At 36.7% G+C, this 17,547-nt stretch overlaps 1 protein-coding gene and 1 long non-coding RNA gene across 8 annotated transcripts; both read right to left on the bottom strand.

Moving 5' to 3' along the window:
- Window positions 1-559: 559 nt before the first annotated feature.
- On the bottom strand, window positions 560-4,252 carry LOC131003593 (uncharacterized). 7 transcript variants are annotated; one of them, XR_009094735.1, is made up of 7 exons: window positions 3,789-4,252; window positions 3,334-3,383; window positions 2,736-2,782; window positions 2,391-2,650; window positions 1,851-1,960; window positions 1,025-1,084; window positions 560-784 (listed from the first exon to the last, which is right to left on the bottom strand). It is a non-coding gene; the product is annotated as an uncharacterized LOC131003593 (long non-coding RNA). The 7 variants fall into 7 exon arrangements; XR_009094734.1 differs by having other exon boundaries at window positions 2,391-2,656; XR_009094732.1 differs by lacking the exon at window positions 2,736-2,782 and having other exon boundaries at window positions 3,789-4,219.
- Window positions 4,253-15,891: 11,639 nt separating this feature from the next.
- On the bottom strand, window positions 15,892-16,590 carry LOC131003594 (uncharacterized). The gene has a single exon (XM_057930119.1). The coding sequence runs from the start codon at window positions 16,533-16,535 to the stop codon at window positions 16,041-16,043; it is 495 nt and encodes a 164-aa protein (XP_057786102.1). The 5' UTR covers window positions 16,536-16,590; the 3' UTR covers window positions 15,892-16,040.
- Window positions 16,591-17,547: the final 957 nt, after the last annotated feature.

Here is a 17,547-nt window from a genome sequence, read left to right on the forward strand (position 1 = left end):
AGAAACTCACGACAAGATTGACGGCGGCGGCGATGGAGATGAAGGCGGTGAAGATAGACGGCGACATCGATGGAGATGAAGGCGGCGTTTCTCGATGGAGATCGGTGGAGATAGATCGGTGGAGAGAGAGAGAGAGGAGAGGATGCGGTGGCCGGCGGAGGCGGAGGCGGTGGCCGGCGACTGTGAAGCGGCGGCGAGGACGAGAACAGCAGTGTAGCGGTGGTGGTGGGGGGCAACTGTGCAGCGGTGGTGGTGGGGGGCAGACGAGAAGGAGAGGAAGAGGGAGAGAGAGAAGGAGAAATGAGTGGCCATTTTTTTAAATTTTGAAGTGAGGGGTAATTTTGTACTTTTACACAAAAAATAGCCAAATTTTAAAGTTTTTATTTGACTGGCCAATTTTTAAGTTTACTATATGAAATAGGCTAGATTCATATATTGACACGACACAAAATATGTATCCTCCATAATTCATTTTATGTCTCGAGATCAATATTATGAGACACTTATGTGTCTTAAGATGAACACATGAGGCACTTATTTTGACATTCAAAAGAAATTAGAGACACTATTATCCGTAGTATTAAAAATGTATGCTCTAAAATTATTATATAAATAAGTGTAAAAAAGACACTTATTGTACAAATACAATCATATCATATTCTTTTGGCTACAATAGTACACAAAGTTAGCCTGCACCTTCAGATTGGCTACAAAGGATAGAATCAGTTACATCAAAAGCATCATCCTTCTCGAGGTCAGTCTCATATGATGAAAGCAGCCTTCTCTGCAACAATGGTATAATTGATAGGTTAAATGACATGTAGTCAAAATACATTTCACAGCTTCAATTAAAATCAAGACAGATATGATATTGACAAAGTAATAATTGATCATAACATAAAATAGCACAATAAATTAGGCGAATAATATATAGGGAATGCAGAGAGTCATAGACTGAGTATGAGCAAACCAGAAATTTGCCCTTGAACAAATAGTTTAATGCTCATGGTAATTTTGCACTTACATGATCCTCAAAATCACTACTAGCCAAATTGCTCGAGAGATTTCTCATCAACAATAGTACCTGTTTAAGAGAAAGACAGAGATCATGAGATGTTATGAGCTTACACTTACGATATTTAAATGTCAATTCAGAGAAGAGAACTGGATTTCTTTGATCAAAGTAAAAGTAACACTGCATTTGCCGCTGAGATGCATGAGGGAGAGAGGAAGGTGCCATGTTTAGCGTTGTGACAATTATAGTTACTAATTAGAATTACCAACAGAGAATCCCACAAACTCAAACTTGAACTTCAATATTCTACTTTGTTAATCATATTAGATGCAGATAGGCTGCTAAGTGCCAAATAAAAGAACACATATAACTAAGATACAAAATATCTGAGATGATTGTTAAGGATTAGATAGTATAATCAACCAAAAATTAGTTTAGATGAAAACCAACAATAACTCAATAACAGAAAATACAGTAAACTAGTGACAAGTGGACAACATAGAGCAAAGCACCATTGCACGCTTTCATAGAGCATTCAAGAAAGACAGGGCTGAAACTAGTGAAGATACACTACAGCTCTAAAGGAATGTGCAAAAGTGACCTTCGTCTTCACAAGGTAAATTACCTACACACATTTCATTAAGAAAAGCATCTCACATACTTGTCGATTATACGCTATTAAAACCTCTGCTTCTTGTTTCACTGACTAAATCAGGTCATAGTTTTGATTAGGTGATCAAATCCATTCGACTTCTAAAGAGGTTTCTAATCCTTAACTTCTAGAGGAATTTTGCAGCTACAAATGGATCAGAAGAATCAAGTTTAGAAAGCATACTGTCTCAATATCAATTGGGTCCATCTTCTTCAATTTATGCAAATGGCCAGTCACATTTGGGTCAAAGACACTGCCTATGAAACTGTACACTTGACCAAAATCAGGGAGAACTGCATTCAGAAAAAAAAATAGAGGTTAGTATATCCTTTAAAGCAATAAGACAGTAATAGGTCAGATACCAGTGTAGACTAAAAATTACAGTATAGCTTGGACAAAAGAGAAAGGTTAATGTAATCCAGCAAGATTGCAGACGGCAGAGTGAAGCATGTAATACGTAACAAGGCTAAAGTAGAAGTAGATAAGCAAGAAAACCAGATTCAAATATCAAATTAGCCTGCAGGTGCACATTAGCTAGAAGTATGAAAAGCAGAAGCAAGTATAGTGCAGTATACATACACCTCAAGATGACCACTATCACAAGCAAAAATTACAGCACATAAAATATGACGAGTTTGAACTTCATTAACTTTTTTTTTATGCGGATTTCATAAAAATATGATTGACCATCTTATCAGTACTGGAATTGGAATTGATAATTACCTGAATAGATGATTAAAATCTTTTACTGCTTTAAACAGTAGACTATAAAAAAAAATAAGCCAATAAGGCAGGTACTGCCTTCTCATCTCTTTTTCGAGTTGTATGCGAAAAATTGGTATTCTACAAGGGTTTCTCTGTCCAGCCAGGTATAGATGCAGTAGTTTCATTTCTTAGTATTGCAGAAGGATTAGGCCTCCTTCCAAATCCGTTATCAGGAACAGCAGCCGAGCCATGGAAGGATAGTCACTCTTGTGAAAGAACTGTAGCTTCAAAATAAAACAAAAAAAAAAGTTAGGTTTCTAAAGTTTGCCACTTTGAGCATGGTTAAATAGAAATCGAGCATACCAATTTTAGAAGCTTTCTATGGGTATGGATGAGAAACAATATATCAGCTGAGAAACAAAAAAAAACATATATATAACAGTAGATCATATATGTATATAAATATTTTCTCCTCCCTCTCATGTTTCACATTTTCCGTGTATAAATAAATTATACATTTCGTCATGATATATGTTACTAAAAACATGAAAATAAAAGACATGATTAGAAACTTCATAAATGGAGCATTGTAACCATGAACAGATCAGAAAGTAAATTAGGCTAAACAAAACGCACTCAGCAACAATCTAAGATCAAATAATTTAGAGCAAATATAATGGAAAATAAAACCATGACTTGTTGATTGCAAATTCAATAGTGGTATTCACACAGAACATAAACTGAATTCATCAAGATAATAACCCCAAGAGCATAATTCATAAACACCAATAGCATAAAACATAATATACAACATCATGTGTGAATGAGGTGTGAAGCTGTTACATAGAAAACTCATGGATGCAAATATACACATTAAAAATCAATATGATCATTGTAGTCTGTGGACAATAATCTTGAAGAAGAGGGTCACAACTAAACCACATAACTTAAGAAGACTTACTTTTGAGAAGCAAAAGGCGTCTCAAGTGCAGGCTTGTCCCGAAGATCTATCTGAAACCAACCAAAAATGAAGATGAAAGTAAACAAACTATTCTCAGCTGCATTATAAACGAACAACCATATCAAGCAAAATATTCTAACAGATCATCTATTCATCAGGCCCTATCAAGTCCACCAAAGTCTTAAATTCAAAATGGTATACTGTTATTATCAAATTAAGGTTCTAGAGCAATATTCACTATAAACAATAGCTTTTGATATTCACCAATGCTTCCGAACTAACACCAAACTGACCAATCACACATAGGCAACACACTTAACAAAGTCATGAGTTATGAGAGGGAAAAGATTTGACAAATAAGTGGTAAAATCAGAGTTCAACCATAACGTGGGAATAATGTGATTGGGGACTTCACAAAACTAAATAGACAGAATTAAAGAGGGTAAAACACTAACAGGTGACGATTGTGCGATTGCTCTTCACCGTAGAAGACGCTTTTAATTTGGGGATACTGCAAATCGCAACGGTGGCTGAAAGCAGATGTTGGATATCGGCAGCGCACGTCGGCAGAAATCGGCCGCTCAGCAGTGACAACAGCGCAGCTGCGGGATGTCGGTTGGCGCAAGAGATGTGCTGCTCCAGGAGATATCGGCGGCACAATGGTGAAAAATTCAAAGGATTTTCAGATTTTGTATTTTTATGCTAACGTAGATTGGAAAATTAGTGTGATAATGTAGAGAGTCGAGTGTGAGATAGGGCAATTGGTAGGTTTTGAGTGAAATTGAAAGAGATTTAAGACGTGGGAGTTCTTCCGCCAAAATGAGAGAGAAAACTGGAGTGCGCGAATCCTTCCGCCAAAAGATTTTAATTAGTGAAATTATTAACTATGTGCCTCTATATCTAATTAATATTTAATAAGTGTCCAAAAATATATTTAGAGGCACTTGATAAAAAAGTGTCTCTACCTAAGTGCCTCAATATATCTTTTTTGTTGTAGTGATAGTCCGGACTTCATTTCTTGAATGATGAGCTGTTGATGTTACACGGGCCCATCTACGATGGAGCGGACTCATCTACAATCATATATAGTCCGGAGACATGCTCCATATTTGCCCATCTACGATTGCAGGTTTGATCTATATTTTATTGATTTCTTAAAAGATTTTTGTAAAAAAAAAAAAACCATCGTACGTATTTTCTTGATTTCTTGAAAGATTTTGGTAAAAAATTTGCTTGTTTTGCATCATTATATATAATTAGTATTACTCCTGTGCGGTGCACGGTAATACCTACTTTATTAAAATAGTAAAAAAATTATTTTTTAAAAAATATTACTCCCTCCGTCCACTAATTGTTGGCCTACTTTCCTTTTTGGTCCGTCCACCAATTTATGTCCTACCCATTTATAGTAAGTCTTTATAATTTTTTAATTGGTGGGTCCCAATAAACAATACACTTTTTCTCTACTCAACTAATAAACAATACACTTTGTGGGTCCCTTTCTCCACTCAACTAATAAACAATATATTTTGTGGGTTACTTTCTCCACTCACTACACTTTTCTTAAAATCCGTGTTTTGCCTCCTAGGCCAACAATTAGTGGACGGAGGGAGTATATTTTAAAAAATATTATATTTTAAAAATAAAATTCTGTAAGTTACTTATATTATTATATAATAGCTATAATAAAGATAGTATGATTAAAATGAAGATGAAATCATCTTATAGTTGGAGGCTTATCAAATGAATAACCAAGATTTTGACAAAATCTTTTTATCTAATGATTATTATTATCTATTTAAAATTTCCAACAAAATATCCACATACTTTTCTTTCAAATTTTCTATTAGTCTTGAAAGTGTTTTTGGAACTTTTAATTACTTTTTACGTACTAATTTGCATTTCACAACATATTTTTTTAGGCATTAATTGACTGTAAGTCCACAAACTATTAATTAATTTTGGTATTTTTTTTCTACAATATAAAGTTGTAATATAAATACATAAACTTTAGTCCATTTCGAAACTTGCCTTGGATTTTAATTTCGTCCAAATCAAAACATACAAGAAAAAATTAAAGATGATATAATATAGAGTTAATATAATATATACACATTATATTAAAATAATTTACACAAAATTTGTACTGAAATGTATACACAACTAAAATGTATACATATGTATACATATATATATATATATATATATATGTGTGTGTGTGTGTGAGTGTTAATATATTATATCTATATATACTTTTTTATATTTAATGAATATATAGTTTAATTTTAAAATTTGTATTTTGATAAAATAATAACAAATACAACCTAGCAACAATTATCCTAAAATATACGATCAAGGATCATAACACAACTATAGTGGCCGGATTAATCTTAAATGTTCATTTATTTTGTACTTGCTAACTGAATGTTCGTGAAAGAAAGAAAGAATAAATAAATAATTTGTTAAAAGTTCATGTAAAATCATAAATCTTGATCAATGTTAATATTTTAATAATATTATTTAGGTTTACTAATTATCATATATACATTAACTGAAGATGCCAAAATACATAAACTTTAGTCACTTTCTCATTCTGCACATGAACTTTGAAATTTACATTTTTAATCATGAACTTTGCAAGTATTTCAATTTTTCCTTAAAATTGAGTTTCCCCCAATTTGATTATGATGTGGATCCTATGTGGTAGTCGAAAGTGTGCCACTTATTTCATCGTTCGGTACATCGAACGACGTTGTTTTTTTAGCTGTAAACAACGTCGTTTGGTTGAAATCACGAAATTAGGTTTAAATTTCAAATCCGTATTTCTAGGGTTTCTTTGATTATCCATTTTCTTCATTCTCTCATTTGTGTGGCCACTGCCCTGAAATTCTAGCGAGGTGCGCCTCGCCTCCAACTCTTCCTCTCCTTCATCTTACTCTTTCTGAATTCCTCCTCTTAATCCCCAAATTCCAGGAAGCATAGATTCACAAACTAAGCCCTAGCTTCTACTATCAAAATCGTTGCCGCCTCTGCCGCCACTGAGTGGTCGTCATCATCCCTTCATCTCCGGCGATGCAGGGCTGTCACCTTCGTGCCCGGCGACGTTCCCTTCGTCTATGTCTCTCTCTATCTTCAAAATCCAAATTCTACACTCAAAGAATCAAAGTCGAGCCCTAGTTTCTTCCTAGAAATCGCCGTCGCCACCCTGCAATTTTCGGCGAGTCGTCGGCTCTCCTCCAACAGATCGTCATTCCACCCTTGCCCTTCTCTACAGAAGCCGCACCCTAATCCCTTGTTTTCTCACTGAAATGTTCGGCACTGCCCTTCTCCTTTGTGAAACTGTCGTCGTCGTCGTCCCCTTCGATGGGAGGATCACCACCCGCAACAGACCAGAGACAAGGACAAGCCTTCACAGCAACAGATCGGAAATTGCCCTAATTCCCTTTAGCCCTAAAATTTGCAGACGTAAAAATGAAGCCAAACGACGTCGTCTTCAATAAAACGGTGTATTTTAGAGGACCACTCGTCAAACGACGTCGTTTTAGTAATGACACATTGATTTAAAATTGACATGTGTTATATATGCGTGGCATCTACAATGACACGTCGGTTTTCACGCAGTCGAAGTTCAATTTTATGTGAAATTGGAAATACTTGCAATAATCATGATTAAAAATGTAAATTTCAAAGTTCATGTGCAGAATGAAAAGTGATTAAAGTTCGTATATTTTGGTGCCATTAACCCTTAAATAAACATGGAACTTAATATTGTATATTTGCTCTGAAAATATTTTATGACTATTTTAGACAAAAATATGTGATTACATGTTTCATTAAATATACAGGTAACTAAATATTGTATATGCATTAATTGAATATTTATGATCATTTTAGATAAAAAAAAAATATGTTGATACATATTTCATTAAATAAACATGCAATATTGGTTATATAAGATAGTGTTGTTGGGTCCATGAGGGTTATGAAACTGGTGTATAGGGGGGAATACACCAGAAGGCTAATTTTGACTTTTAAAATAATTAAAGCTTCTTTGAAAAACTCACTCTCATAAACTGTATGTAGTCTTGACTGATAGTGAGCAAAGACGACACAAAATTTCAGTCAAGGCGTTTCAAGTTTGAGAGTGAGCACTAGATTAGAATTTAAGAAGATTCTGTTCAAGACACGGATCAATACACAATTGATCCTATTTTAGACTTCAGTCTAGTGTGAGTTAAAGTACAAGCTGTAACGAATCTCACGAACGAATCAAAGATTTGTCAGTTCAATCAATAACACACGCAGCGGAAAAACGGTCTTTTACAAAATAACATTTTTGAAGGTTGGGTTGTCAGTTTACAAAATTCTCTCTTTACTTAAACCAGTTTAAGTTGAAATAACAATTGAGCACAAAAGTAAAGGTGGCAACTGAAAGCAATAAAGAACACAGAGAATTTTACGTGGTTCGGATAAACATCCTACATCCACGGTCAGCTAGTTAGACTGACAACCACTAGGCTTGTGCTAATGGGTGCACAACAAACCTTACAACTGAAACAACCGTTTCAATGCCAACACACTGGGTTGGACTTCTCGTCTCTTTTCTCAATCTCGCAGGCTTTGCTAAGACTTCATTCGTCTTGCTTGCTGGGGCTAAGAACTCTTGAGTTTAGACAACTGTCTAAAACTCCAACTCTCAAACACTCTTTTCGCTCGATTGAAAAGAGAGTTTGTACTACCAACTAGATTACAGAGAACTGGCTCTCTGTAATTGAGATCTAAGCTTAGAATTTACAAAGGAAATGCCTAGAGGTTCTAAGAGAATATACATAATCAGATAACTGATCTTTTAGCTTTGTGTATTCTCTTCTTCGATTCAAGCTATGGATAAGAATGAGTGAGCTGACTTGTGAATTTGATAAAGGTTCAACAAGGTGTGTTGAATCGGTGAATATTGAACTTGGACGTTGAACCTATTTATAGGCATAATCTTGAATAGATCCGTTGGTGGAGATTGTCTTCAGGATTTTGCCGTTGTGAGATAATATTTAATTTGAGCTCAAGTCTTCAATCTTCTTATCTCCTTGAGTCAAAAAGAAGTAAAGTCTTCTTTCTTGGAAATGGTGTTGCAGGCCGATGTGGCACAGTAGATGAGGCTTTGTGTCAGGAAGGACAATCTCCTATCTTTGGTAATTAATGCTTTTGTCCTTAGCATTGATTGCGCCAAGTACAGCGGTTTACTACTTCAGCTTCTAGATGAAAGGACTGATGCTTTTCTTAAGTATAAATCAGAGTATATGTAGTCTTCAGTGTCGTTCCTTTAGTCGGCTATGCTGATCATGTGTCTTTAATCTTCTGCTTCAGTCAACATCTTTCTTTCTTCAGTCTGGTGCCTTCAGTTGAAGTCTTCAGTTTTTGCCGCTTCAGTCTAAACTGGTGAGGACTAAAACACTTAAGTCTATAAAGGAGAAAATCAAACTAGAAAAGCTTTCTAATAGTTTTGGTATCATCAAAATCAGGAGGTTGGATATATCATTTTGTGTTCCAACAAGTGTTAAGCTACAATTTCATTTTTAATAAGAACTACACGGTAAAAATTATGAAAATGTGATAAATTGTACCAGTAGAAAAAATTATAACAAAAAAATATATGTATAATCTAGAGTAGACGAAATAAATAAAAAAAATTAAAAACAAAAATTATTTTCAAAAATAATAAGGTGATTTTTGATGAGAAAATATAACTTATTATTTTTTCAAGTGACTGTACTTTTATATATGTATAGATAAGAATATTAAAATTGGTAAGGATTATATATTGGATTGCCGTGTTTGCCCGAGTCTTAATAATGTATTGTGATCCATCACAATATTTGTAGTATAGGAAATGGGCGTGATGATGGCTGAGGCGATTCATACAATATTACGATAGTGATGTGGAGATGATGATTACGATAGTGATGTGGAATACTATAATCTTTGTTTTGGTTTAAATACTAGCTTCTAAATTAAAAAATAAGACGTCACCAAGTTGTTATATCTAATGCTAAGAGCATCCCCAGCGCTCGTGTCGAGCGCTGGGTCGACGCGGGGCGAAGACGGGTGTGCCGCACTGGAGACGCGGCGTCGAAGGCAAAACGCGGGTCGTTGGCGGATTTTGGCGAAATCATGCGCTACACGTGCCGATTTATTTTCGTTTTAAAATAAATAAATGAAGAGTGCGAAAAAAGAAGAAGAAAGAAAAAGAAGCAGTGCAACAATGGGGGAAAGATGAGAAAAAAAAGGTGGGTTGGGGAAGAAGAGGGGATGTCGGCTGGGTGGGGTAAGCTTTTAAAATTTTCGTTTTTGGTTTGCTTTTGATTTTAATTTTAATTTTTGTTTTTGATTTTTTTTTGTCTTTTAAAATCCCAATTTTTTATTTGATTTTTTTAAATTTTCACCTAATTTTTAATTGTTGTAATATTTTTAATTTTAAAATTCTATATTTTATTTTAGCTTTTCACGTGCATTATTTTACACAACATGATCATCGAAGACGAAGAGGGTGGGTTGGTCTCGTTTTTGTCCGATTGAGCCCTAGGAAATTATCGTAATTTTATTTTATTATCGTATTTTAATTGTGTCTTTAATTTTTATTTTAATTATTGTAATGTTGAATTTTAATTTTGATGAAATTTGAAATTTAAAATTAAAAGTGTAGAAATGTGAATTTTGTGGAAATGGGGATCTAAGCACCCACCTAAGACACAATGCATTGGAGAGGGGTGTGTCTTAGGTGGGACCCACTCCTAAGACACCCCTCTAAGACACAAGCATTGGAGATGCTCTAAGTCGTAAAAATCAAGGATGATATCCTTAACTAGAGTCAAGTCGGATTAAGATCACATAGGTCCATTCTCACCTCGTTAATAAAGTTACTAATTCAAATAATAAATATATATGTATACATCAAAGATAGATGAAAGCTGCCATAATTTAATTTGAAGAACTTGAGTTACAAAAAATGGCATCTACTTATTTTATTTTCACCAACGAACGAAATTAAAATGGAAAAGGAGTATGATAAATGAGAGCGAATAAAAATTAATTGTAACACTTTAAACTATCATAACTTATTATATATAGACAGTTCTGTTCACCTAACCAAACCATCATGAGCACGCGTTAATATGCCCACAAATGATATGACAATGCCACGTAAGAAAGAGAGTTGATTAATCATATTTAACTCCACATTTTCATTATATATAAATCGTTAAATATAATTAACTCTCTTTCATTATGTGGCATATTTAATTCCACATGAAAAAAATATTCAATATGAATTTTATACTTCCTCTGTCCACCAAAAATAATCCTAAAGGTGGGCGGCACGGATTTTAATAGAAATTGTTATTGTATTGTGAGTGGAGAAAGGACCCACTTAAATAGTAGTATTTATAATGATAATTAATTGTATCGTGAGTGGAGAATATGACTCACCATATGATAGATAGTTTCTAAAAATAGAAAATGACTAACTTTCGTGGATATCCCAAAATGACAAAAATTGACTATTTTTTTGTGGAGGGAGGGAGTATTAAATATTATGAGAAGATCTTTAATTCGATGTAAAATTTATAAAATATAAATTTGAAATAAATAAGTTATGATTATTTAAAGTGTCAAAATTAATTATTCCCACAATTAATTTTACCACATATGACCATTTTTCATAAAAACATAAGTTCTATAGCCACTACAACAAAAACTCTAATAGAAACCACCGAATAGAAATCGATTTTTGCCAAAAAATCGATTTCGTAACTTAAAAAATCGGTTTCATAGATATAACCGGTTTCTATTTAAAAAAAAGTACGCTGATAGAAATCGGTGTTTTACTATCGGTTTCTATCATGTAGTTTCGCAGACTATTGGAAACAATACTAAATCAGTTTAAAATCCAATTTAAATGGGCATGGAGACGGGTATGGGGGTGGAAAAGCAATCCTCGCCCTGTTGCCATCCCTAAGTCTAACCAGGATTAAACAATCAAAATGAGTCTAACTGCATGATTTCCCATCTCTTCTCTTGGACTCAGGAAAATATTCTTGGATGGCTGGATGAGTTCTCAGTGGCGACAGTGCGACAGTGACAACACTCAGTGGTGATGGGACGATCAAGGCTATCAACTTCCTAGCGGTGGCTCTGAAGAATTTTCCAACGACAATTTATGAGAGAGAGAGAGGGAGAGAGCAAGAGAGAGAGAGAGAGAGAGTTTTTGCAAGACATAGAGTGTCTGTATGAATTTAGATAAATTGGGGTAGGAAGTGAGGATAAATTGGGGTAGGAAGTGAGGACCAAAATCAACCTAGTCAACTAAGGGCTTTTTAGTCTTGTAATACCCCGTTTTTCCCTAGCTAAGTTTAGAGTAATTTTGAACTTAGAAGTATGTGACGATTCATGTCGGAGAATAAAAAAACCGAGTTTATTTTAAATTCCAACAAAAATAATTTATAAAACTTTTGAGAAATTTGTTTAATTATTTGAATTCATATGCATTGCATATTTATTTGAATTAAGCATTGAGCATTTACACGAACTATTTATTTAAGGGTTAATTACGCCAAAACCATGAATTATACCCCAATTTTCAACTTTTCCATGAACTTTTTTTTTTATCAAAAATTCCCTGAACTTAATGTGTTGAACAATTTTTTCATACTTTTTTCTCCGGTGAAGCTCCGGGCTGACTTGTCGCCTACGTAGTAATATCGAGCTGACGTGCGTCTATTTGGACTAAAAATTGACACTTAGAAAAAAAAAAACCATTCTCTTTCTCTTCCCCCCCTTCCATGTCCGGCGAACACCACCGCCCCACCAGATCCACCGCCCTCTCTCTCTCCACCGCACCGTCTTCCCTCCTCCATGTCCGGCGAACTCCTCATCCATGTTAGAAACAGTTACACATGTATTCTCTTCGTTTGCACGGTGGTTGTCAGGTTGTTGTCCAATCGAAGCGCAGAGGAGGCGTAAGAAGGTGGGGGATCTGGAGCTCTGCGGCGACAGCCCTATGCTGTGCAGTCGCCGGAGTTCGAGGAGAGGGGATAGGGTTTACAGCATGGCAGAGCAGAGTAGAGTAGAGCAGAACATAGTAGATCAGAGCAGAGTAGAGTAGAGCAGAGTATAGAAGAGTAGAGCAGAGTATAGCATAGTAGAGCAGAATAGAGCACAGTAGAGCAGAGCAGAGTATAATAGAGCATAGTAGAGCAGAGCTGAGCATAATAGAGCGGCGTTGGCTCTTCGCCGATGGTCGTCCGACCGAGAGAGCGAGAAAGGAGGGAAGAGAGAGGGCGAAAGCAGATCCGGCGCCCCAACCTTAATTTCATCTCCCCCGTTTCCCCCACCCCCAAACCCTAATTTCACCTCCTTCCACCCGCCGCCGCACCAGATCTGGCGCCCCTGCCGCCGCCCACCCCCTCAGATCCACCCTCTATCCAAAATCGAAGAGACATCAATTGTTGCGATAAGGTTAGCCTCCGGCGCCGCACGAGAATGGGCAATAGCAAACCAGCACCGCGCGGGGTCGCTGCTGCAAACCAGCACGCCATTGCACTGCATCTCCGGCACTGATCCTCCGCCTTCGCCTCCGTCGAAATTAGGCTCAGAAAGGGGGGTTGATGTTAAACGACGTCGTTTACCTCCAATTAAACGACTTCGTTTCAATTCTCCGCCAGCGATGCCATATCATATATCCGATCACTTAAAACATGCCATGTGAGCTATGAATTTGGGGATTCTTGAAAGTTATGGAAAAATTGTTCAACACATTATGTTCAGGGAATTTTTTATTAAAAAAAAGTTCATGGAAAAATTAGAAATTGGAGTATAGTTCATGGTTTTTGGCGTAATTAATCCTTTATTTAATGAACCATGAAATTGGGGTATAGTTCATGATTTTTGGCGTAATTAATCATTTATTTAATGAACCATGAGGAATTAATTCAAGTCCGATAATTCAAACCCTGAGGGATTTTAATCGTCAAATCACCTTCCTCATTTTCCTCACACTCCAAACTAACCATCACCCTTTACTCTCCACCAACTAAGATATCAAAACATTCTCTGCAAAATCAATCCATCCTTCTTCATTTCTCACAAATTCATTCAATAAATTATCACTTCATTTCGCAAGCAAGAGAAGTTTCAAGTGCTGAGCTAATTCAAGCCTCCACCAAATTTCAAGCAAACCAACCATCAGCATACCTTCAAAAGGTTTTCGGCTATTAAATTTCTGTTACTTTAGTTCTAATTTTAACTATCGCACACATACATTCATCTTGATATATATATACATGTATATTTCAAATGAAACCAAAATGCCATACTGTAAACACAAATTTTGTATTTCAATTTGATAAAATACAAAATGCGTTACAAAGATAATTTGATAGATTTGAAGATAGATTTATGCGAGTTGCAATCTCTAGTTAATCCTCTGATTCTTCTCTTCCATTTGATTCTTGAACAAACTCGAAGGTTCTTGAAATACTTGATTTGATGACGATAAATCCAAAGGGCTTCAAGCCATGATTTGAATTGTACGTCGAAGTTGATTTGATTTGGAGAAGAACGTCCTTAGAATTTTGTAAGAACACCTTGAAGCTTTCGATCTTGGAGATTTGAAGATCTTGATCACTTGAAGATTTGAAGGTTTGATCACTTGAAGATACTTGAAGAATACTTGAAGACTTGATAGAATTCTTGAAGACACTTGAAGAATACTTGAAGCTTTGATAGAATTCTTGAAGACACTTGAAGAATACTTGAAGCTTTGAATAGAATTCTTAGAGATGCTTGAAGCTCTTCAATTCTTGCAAGACTTCACTTTGATACTTGATAGAATTCTTTGAACTCCTCAATCTTCCACTTCAACTTACGATACTAGAGAGGATTCTTTATGCTCTTCAATCTTCCACCCCTTCCAGTCGTGATAACGAGCACCCCAACACCTCTATTTATAGATTTTAGAGATGGGCTTCATGGGCTTTATGAGCTTTGGGCCTTCATGCATGGGCCTTAGGGCCTTAAGTGGCCAATAAGCCCATTAATTCATTTTATTAAATATTAATCATATATATCTATTTAATTAGGAATAAAATCCCATTTAATAAAATAGAAAATATAATTGAATATTTAATTCATGAATTTACACGTGGCACGATTTAATTCGACGACAAATTTAATTGTCTACAAATTGCCCCATCGAGACTTGTTTATAGACGAAATGCCTTTGGTAATAGACGAGTCTCGAAATATATCTTGATAGTTTAAACTCTTATCGCGGAGTTCTTGATTTTGAATTTTGTAAATAGTTTATACTCGTATTTAGGAGTTCTTCATTTTCTTTGAATTTATAAATAGTTTATACTCATATTTAGGAGTTCTTCATTTGATTTTGAAATTTTAAATAGTTTATACTCGTATTTAGGAGTTTTTGAATTGAATTTTGGAATTTTAAATAGTTTATACTCGTATTTAGGAGTGCTTGATTTGAATTTGAATTTGTAAATAGTTTATACTCGTATTCAGGAGTGTTTGAATTTCATGAACTTTGTGAATTGGCTACAAATTCTTGGCGCAACTTTAGACATTGCAGCCTATTAATTAATGCTTCACTTGAAGTGGGCAAAATCATAGCTATAATTCCAAACTTCACGTTTTTTTTTTTAAAGCCATATAATTTTTTTTTTTCGGCCAATTCCCTTTCTTCCAGACTTTTAGAAAATGATCCAACAATTTTCCTCCAATTTAAAGATGAGTGGCCCATCACCACTCAGCCATTAAATGAAAACCCAACAAAGAAAAAGCACGATTCTCCAGCTCACAATCTTTTCTCCATCCTCATCGTTCATCTGGTAAGCTTAAATCACCACCGTCCAGCTCAATGTTCACTGATTCTCTCAAGCAGTTTCAGTCACTACAAGTATTGAATTCTACTTTCAGCTAACATATATGCCATTTTCATTCTTCTTTTAACAACACCTCTTTTTTTTAAGGCAAATTTCGTACGTGCCAACACAAACACAGTCCTTTGCTACATTAAATGTAGTCCCTTTTAAGCTTTGACAGCTTGTTTTGAAGGGCCATTCATAGCTGGAAGAACAGCTGGAACTCCACTCTTCGTACACTGGGCGGCTAAGTTTAGAGATTTGGTGAAAAGTTTGCTTATAAATAGAGTAGCTCTTCCTTCTTTTTAGCAGCAGCAAATACTCCTTTACTTCATCTCTTTCTTTTATCTTTCTTATCTTCTGGTTTTGCTTCTGCTTCTTCCTTTTTCTCCTCCTCCTTCGCCGGCGTCGCTACCTTTTCCGGCTCGGGCTCGGGCTACGGGGGCACGTCCTTCTCCGGGGCAGCGGGCTTCTCCGCCACCGGCGACGGCTTCACGTTCACCACCGTACCTCCGAAGCTCAGCGCCGTTTGTCGGCTTTCTCGCGGTCTTCAAGTATTGCCGAATCACGTCGCCCAGTTCTTCTGCACCCATCTCTCTCTACAGATCAAACTCCAGTTCTTGCGAAATTCATCGAGGAAGTGATCAGTAATTTCTTCTCAAATACAATATATATATACTTATTTGCAGTTAACTTTAATCTCAAGAGTCAAGCCACGGCCACTGTTCCCCTCTGTACAGCTTTATTCGTGTCGGATTCCTTGGCGGAATCGGAGGTCTATCTCACAGCGCTCGATCTCTTCGACGAAGACGACAAGGAAGACGACGACATCTTCCATTTCTTACCCGTCGCCTCATCCATCTCTATCTGTTCCTGTCTGCACTCTTGGCTACAGAACGGCGTATTCCCTCTGTACATGAAGATGTCGCTGTTTTGGCTGAGCGGTCTGCGGCAGAGCGAGCAAGAATCGAGGAAGTGCGGTTGGTAGTCGTGCTCGCATCCGGTGTAGTAATATGCTGCGGCTGAGCCCATGGTTGCAGCGGCGGTGGCGACGGTGATGGGAAGGTGCAGCGGCAGCCGCCGTGGCCGGCGAGGTTGCAGTTGGCGCGGCGGCCGTTGATGATCGGAGTGAGAGAGATAGAGAAGAGGGTGAGGGAAACGGAGGAGGCGGCCCTCCGGCGGCTGTTTCCACCGGGGAAGAAGGTCGGCGGCTGTCCCTGTGTGAACCGAGAGAGAGCGAGAGCGGATTTCTTTTGTTTCTCTGCTTGGCATGCTCAATCAACATGGTATTTATTTGATTTCTTACAATATGTCCAAAGTAGAGCAGATTGGGCCCATCCATGTGATTATTTCTTGAGCTTGCTGCATTGCCTTTCACCTTTGCTTTCTCTTTATAATATTGCTTTTTAGACATCTTGCAGATTGGGCCCATCCATGTGATTATTTCTTGAGCTTACTGCATTGTCTTTCATCTTTGCTTTCTCTTTATAATATTGCTTTTTAGACATCTTGCTTGCTCATGCTCGTCTACTTTTATCTTGACTAGAATTTAATTCACATTTTATTTAAATGCAAATAAATTTCTAAGTCTGGATGTGTTGCTTCCTTGCAGTGTCACGATGGTGGTCTTCAAAGATATTGTGGTCAATGGTCAAGACTATTTGCTAATCTTGAGTGATGATGAGCAAGAGACGGAAATGGGCACGCATCTAAGAGTATTTCCGGCATTGATAGGCCACTATGTGAAACCTTGGCCCAAACTTTTGAATTCTCTATATCAGTCGGAGTGGACTAGCGAGATTAGTTTGAACAAAGTGTCGAGGGCTCACACATTGCATCCGGCTCGTCCTTGGCGAAGCAAAGAGTCCAATTTTCTATTGACTTTGAGGCGAAGAATCATCGATAAAGATGCCAAATGGGGAAGGGTTACAAGCTTTCGTGGGGAATTTCATTTCTTTGAAAGCTATTGGGAGTGGACTGAAGATATCCTTAGCCGCTGCGGGAATGAACTCCGAGTTGTTGGTATCTATGATGCAGTTTATGCCTCTCTTTTCACTTATGATTGCCAGCCCGAGATGGTTAAAGCGTTCTGTGAAGCTTGGTGTCCTGCGACGAACACCATTCTCACTTCATCTGGCGAGATGTCTATTTCTCTATGGGATTTACAGTATCTATCCGGGCTTCCGTGTACCGGGACACTGTATGATGAGGTTGTACCCTGCGCGAAAGAGATTCTTGGCAAAGATCAGTTTGGCAACCCGTTCATTCCCTTGAGTTGTGGATA

The sequence above is a fragment of the Salvia miltiorrhiza genome, unplaced genomic scaffold (assembly GCF_028751815.1).
Source record: "Salvia miltiorrhiza cultivar Shanhuang (shh) unplaced genomic scaffold, IMPLAD_Smil_shh original_scaffold_233, whole genome shotgun sequence".
NCBI classification, from domain to species: domain Eukaryota; kingdom Viridiplantae; phylum Streptophyta; class Magnoliopsida; order Lamiales; family Lamiaceae; genus Salvia; species Salvia miltiorrhiza.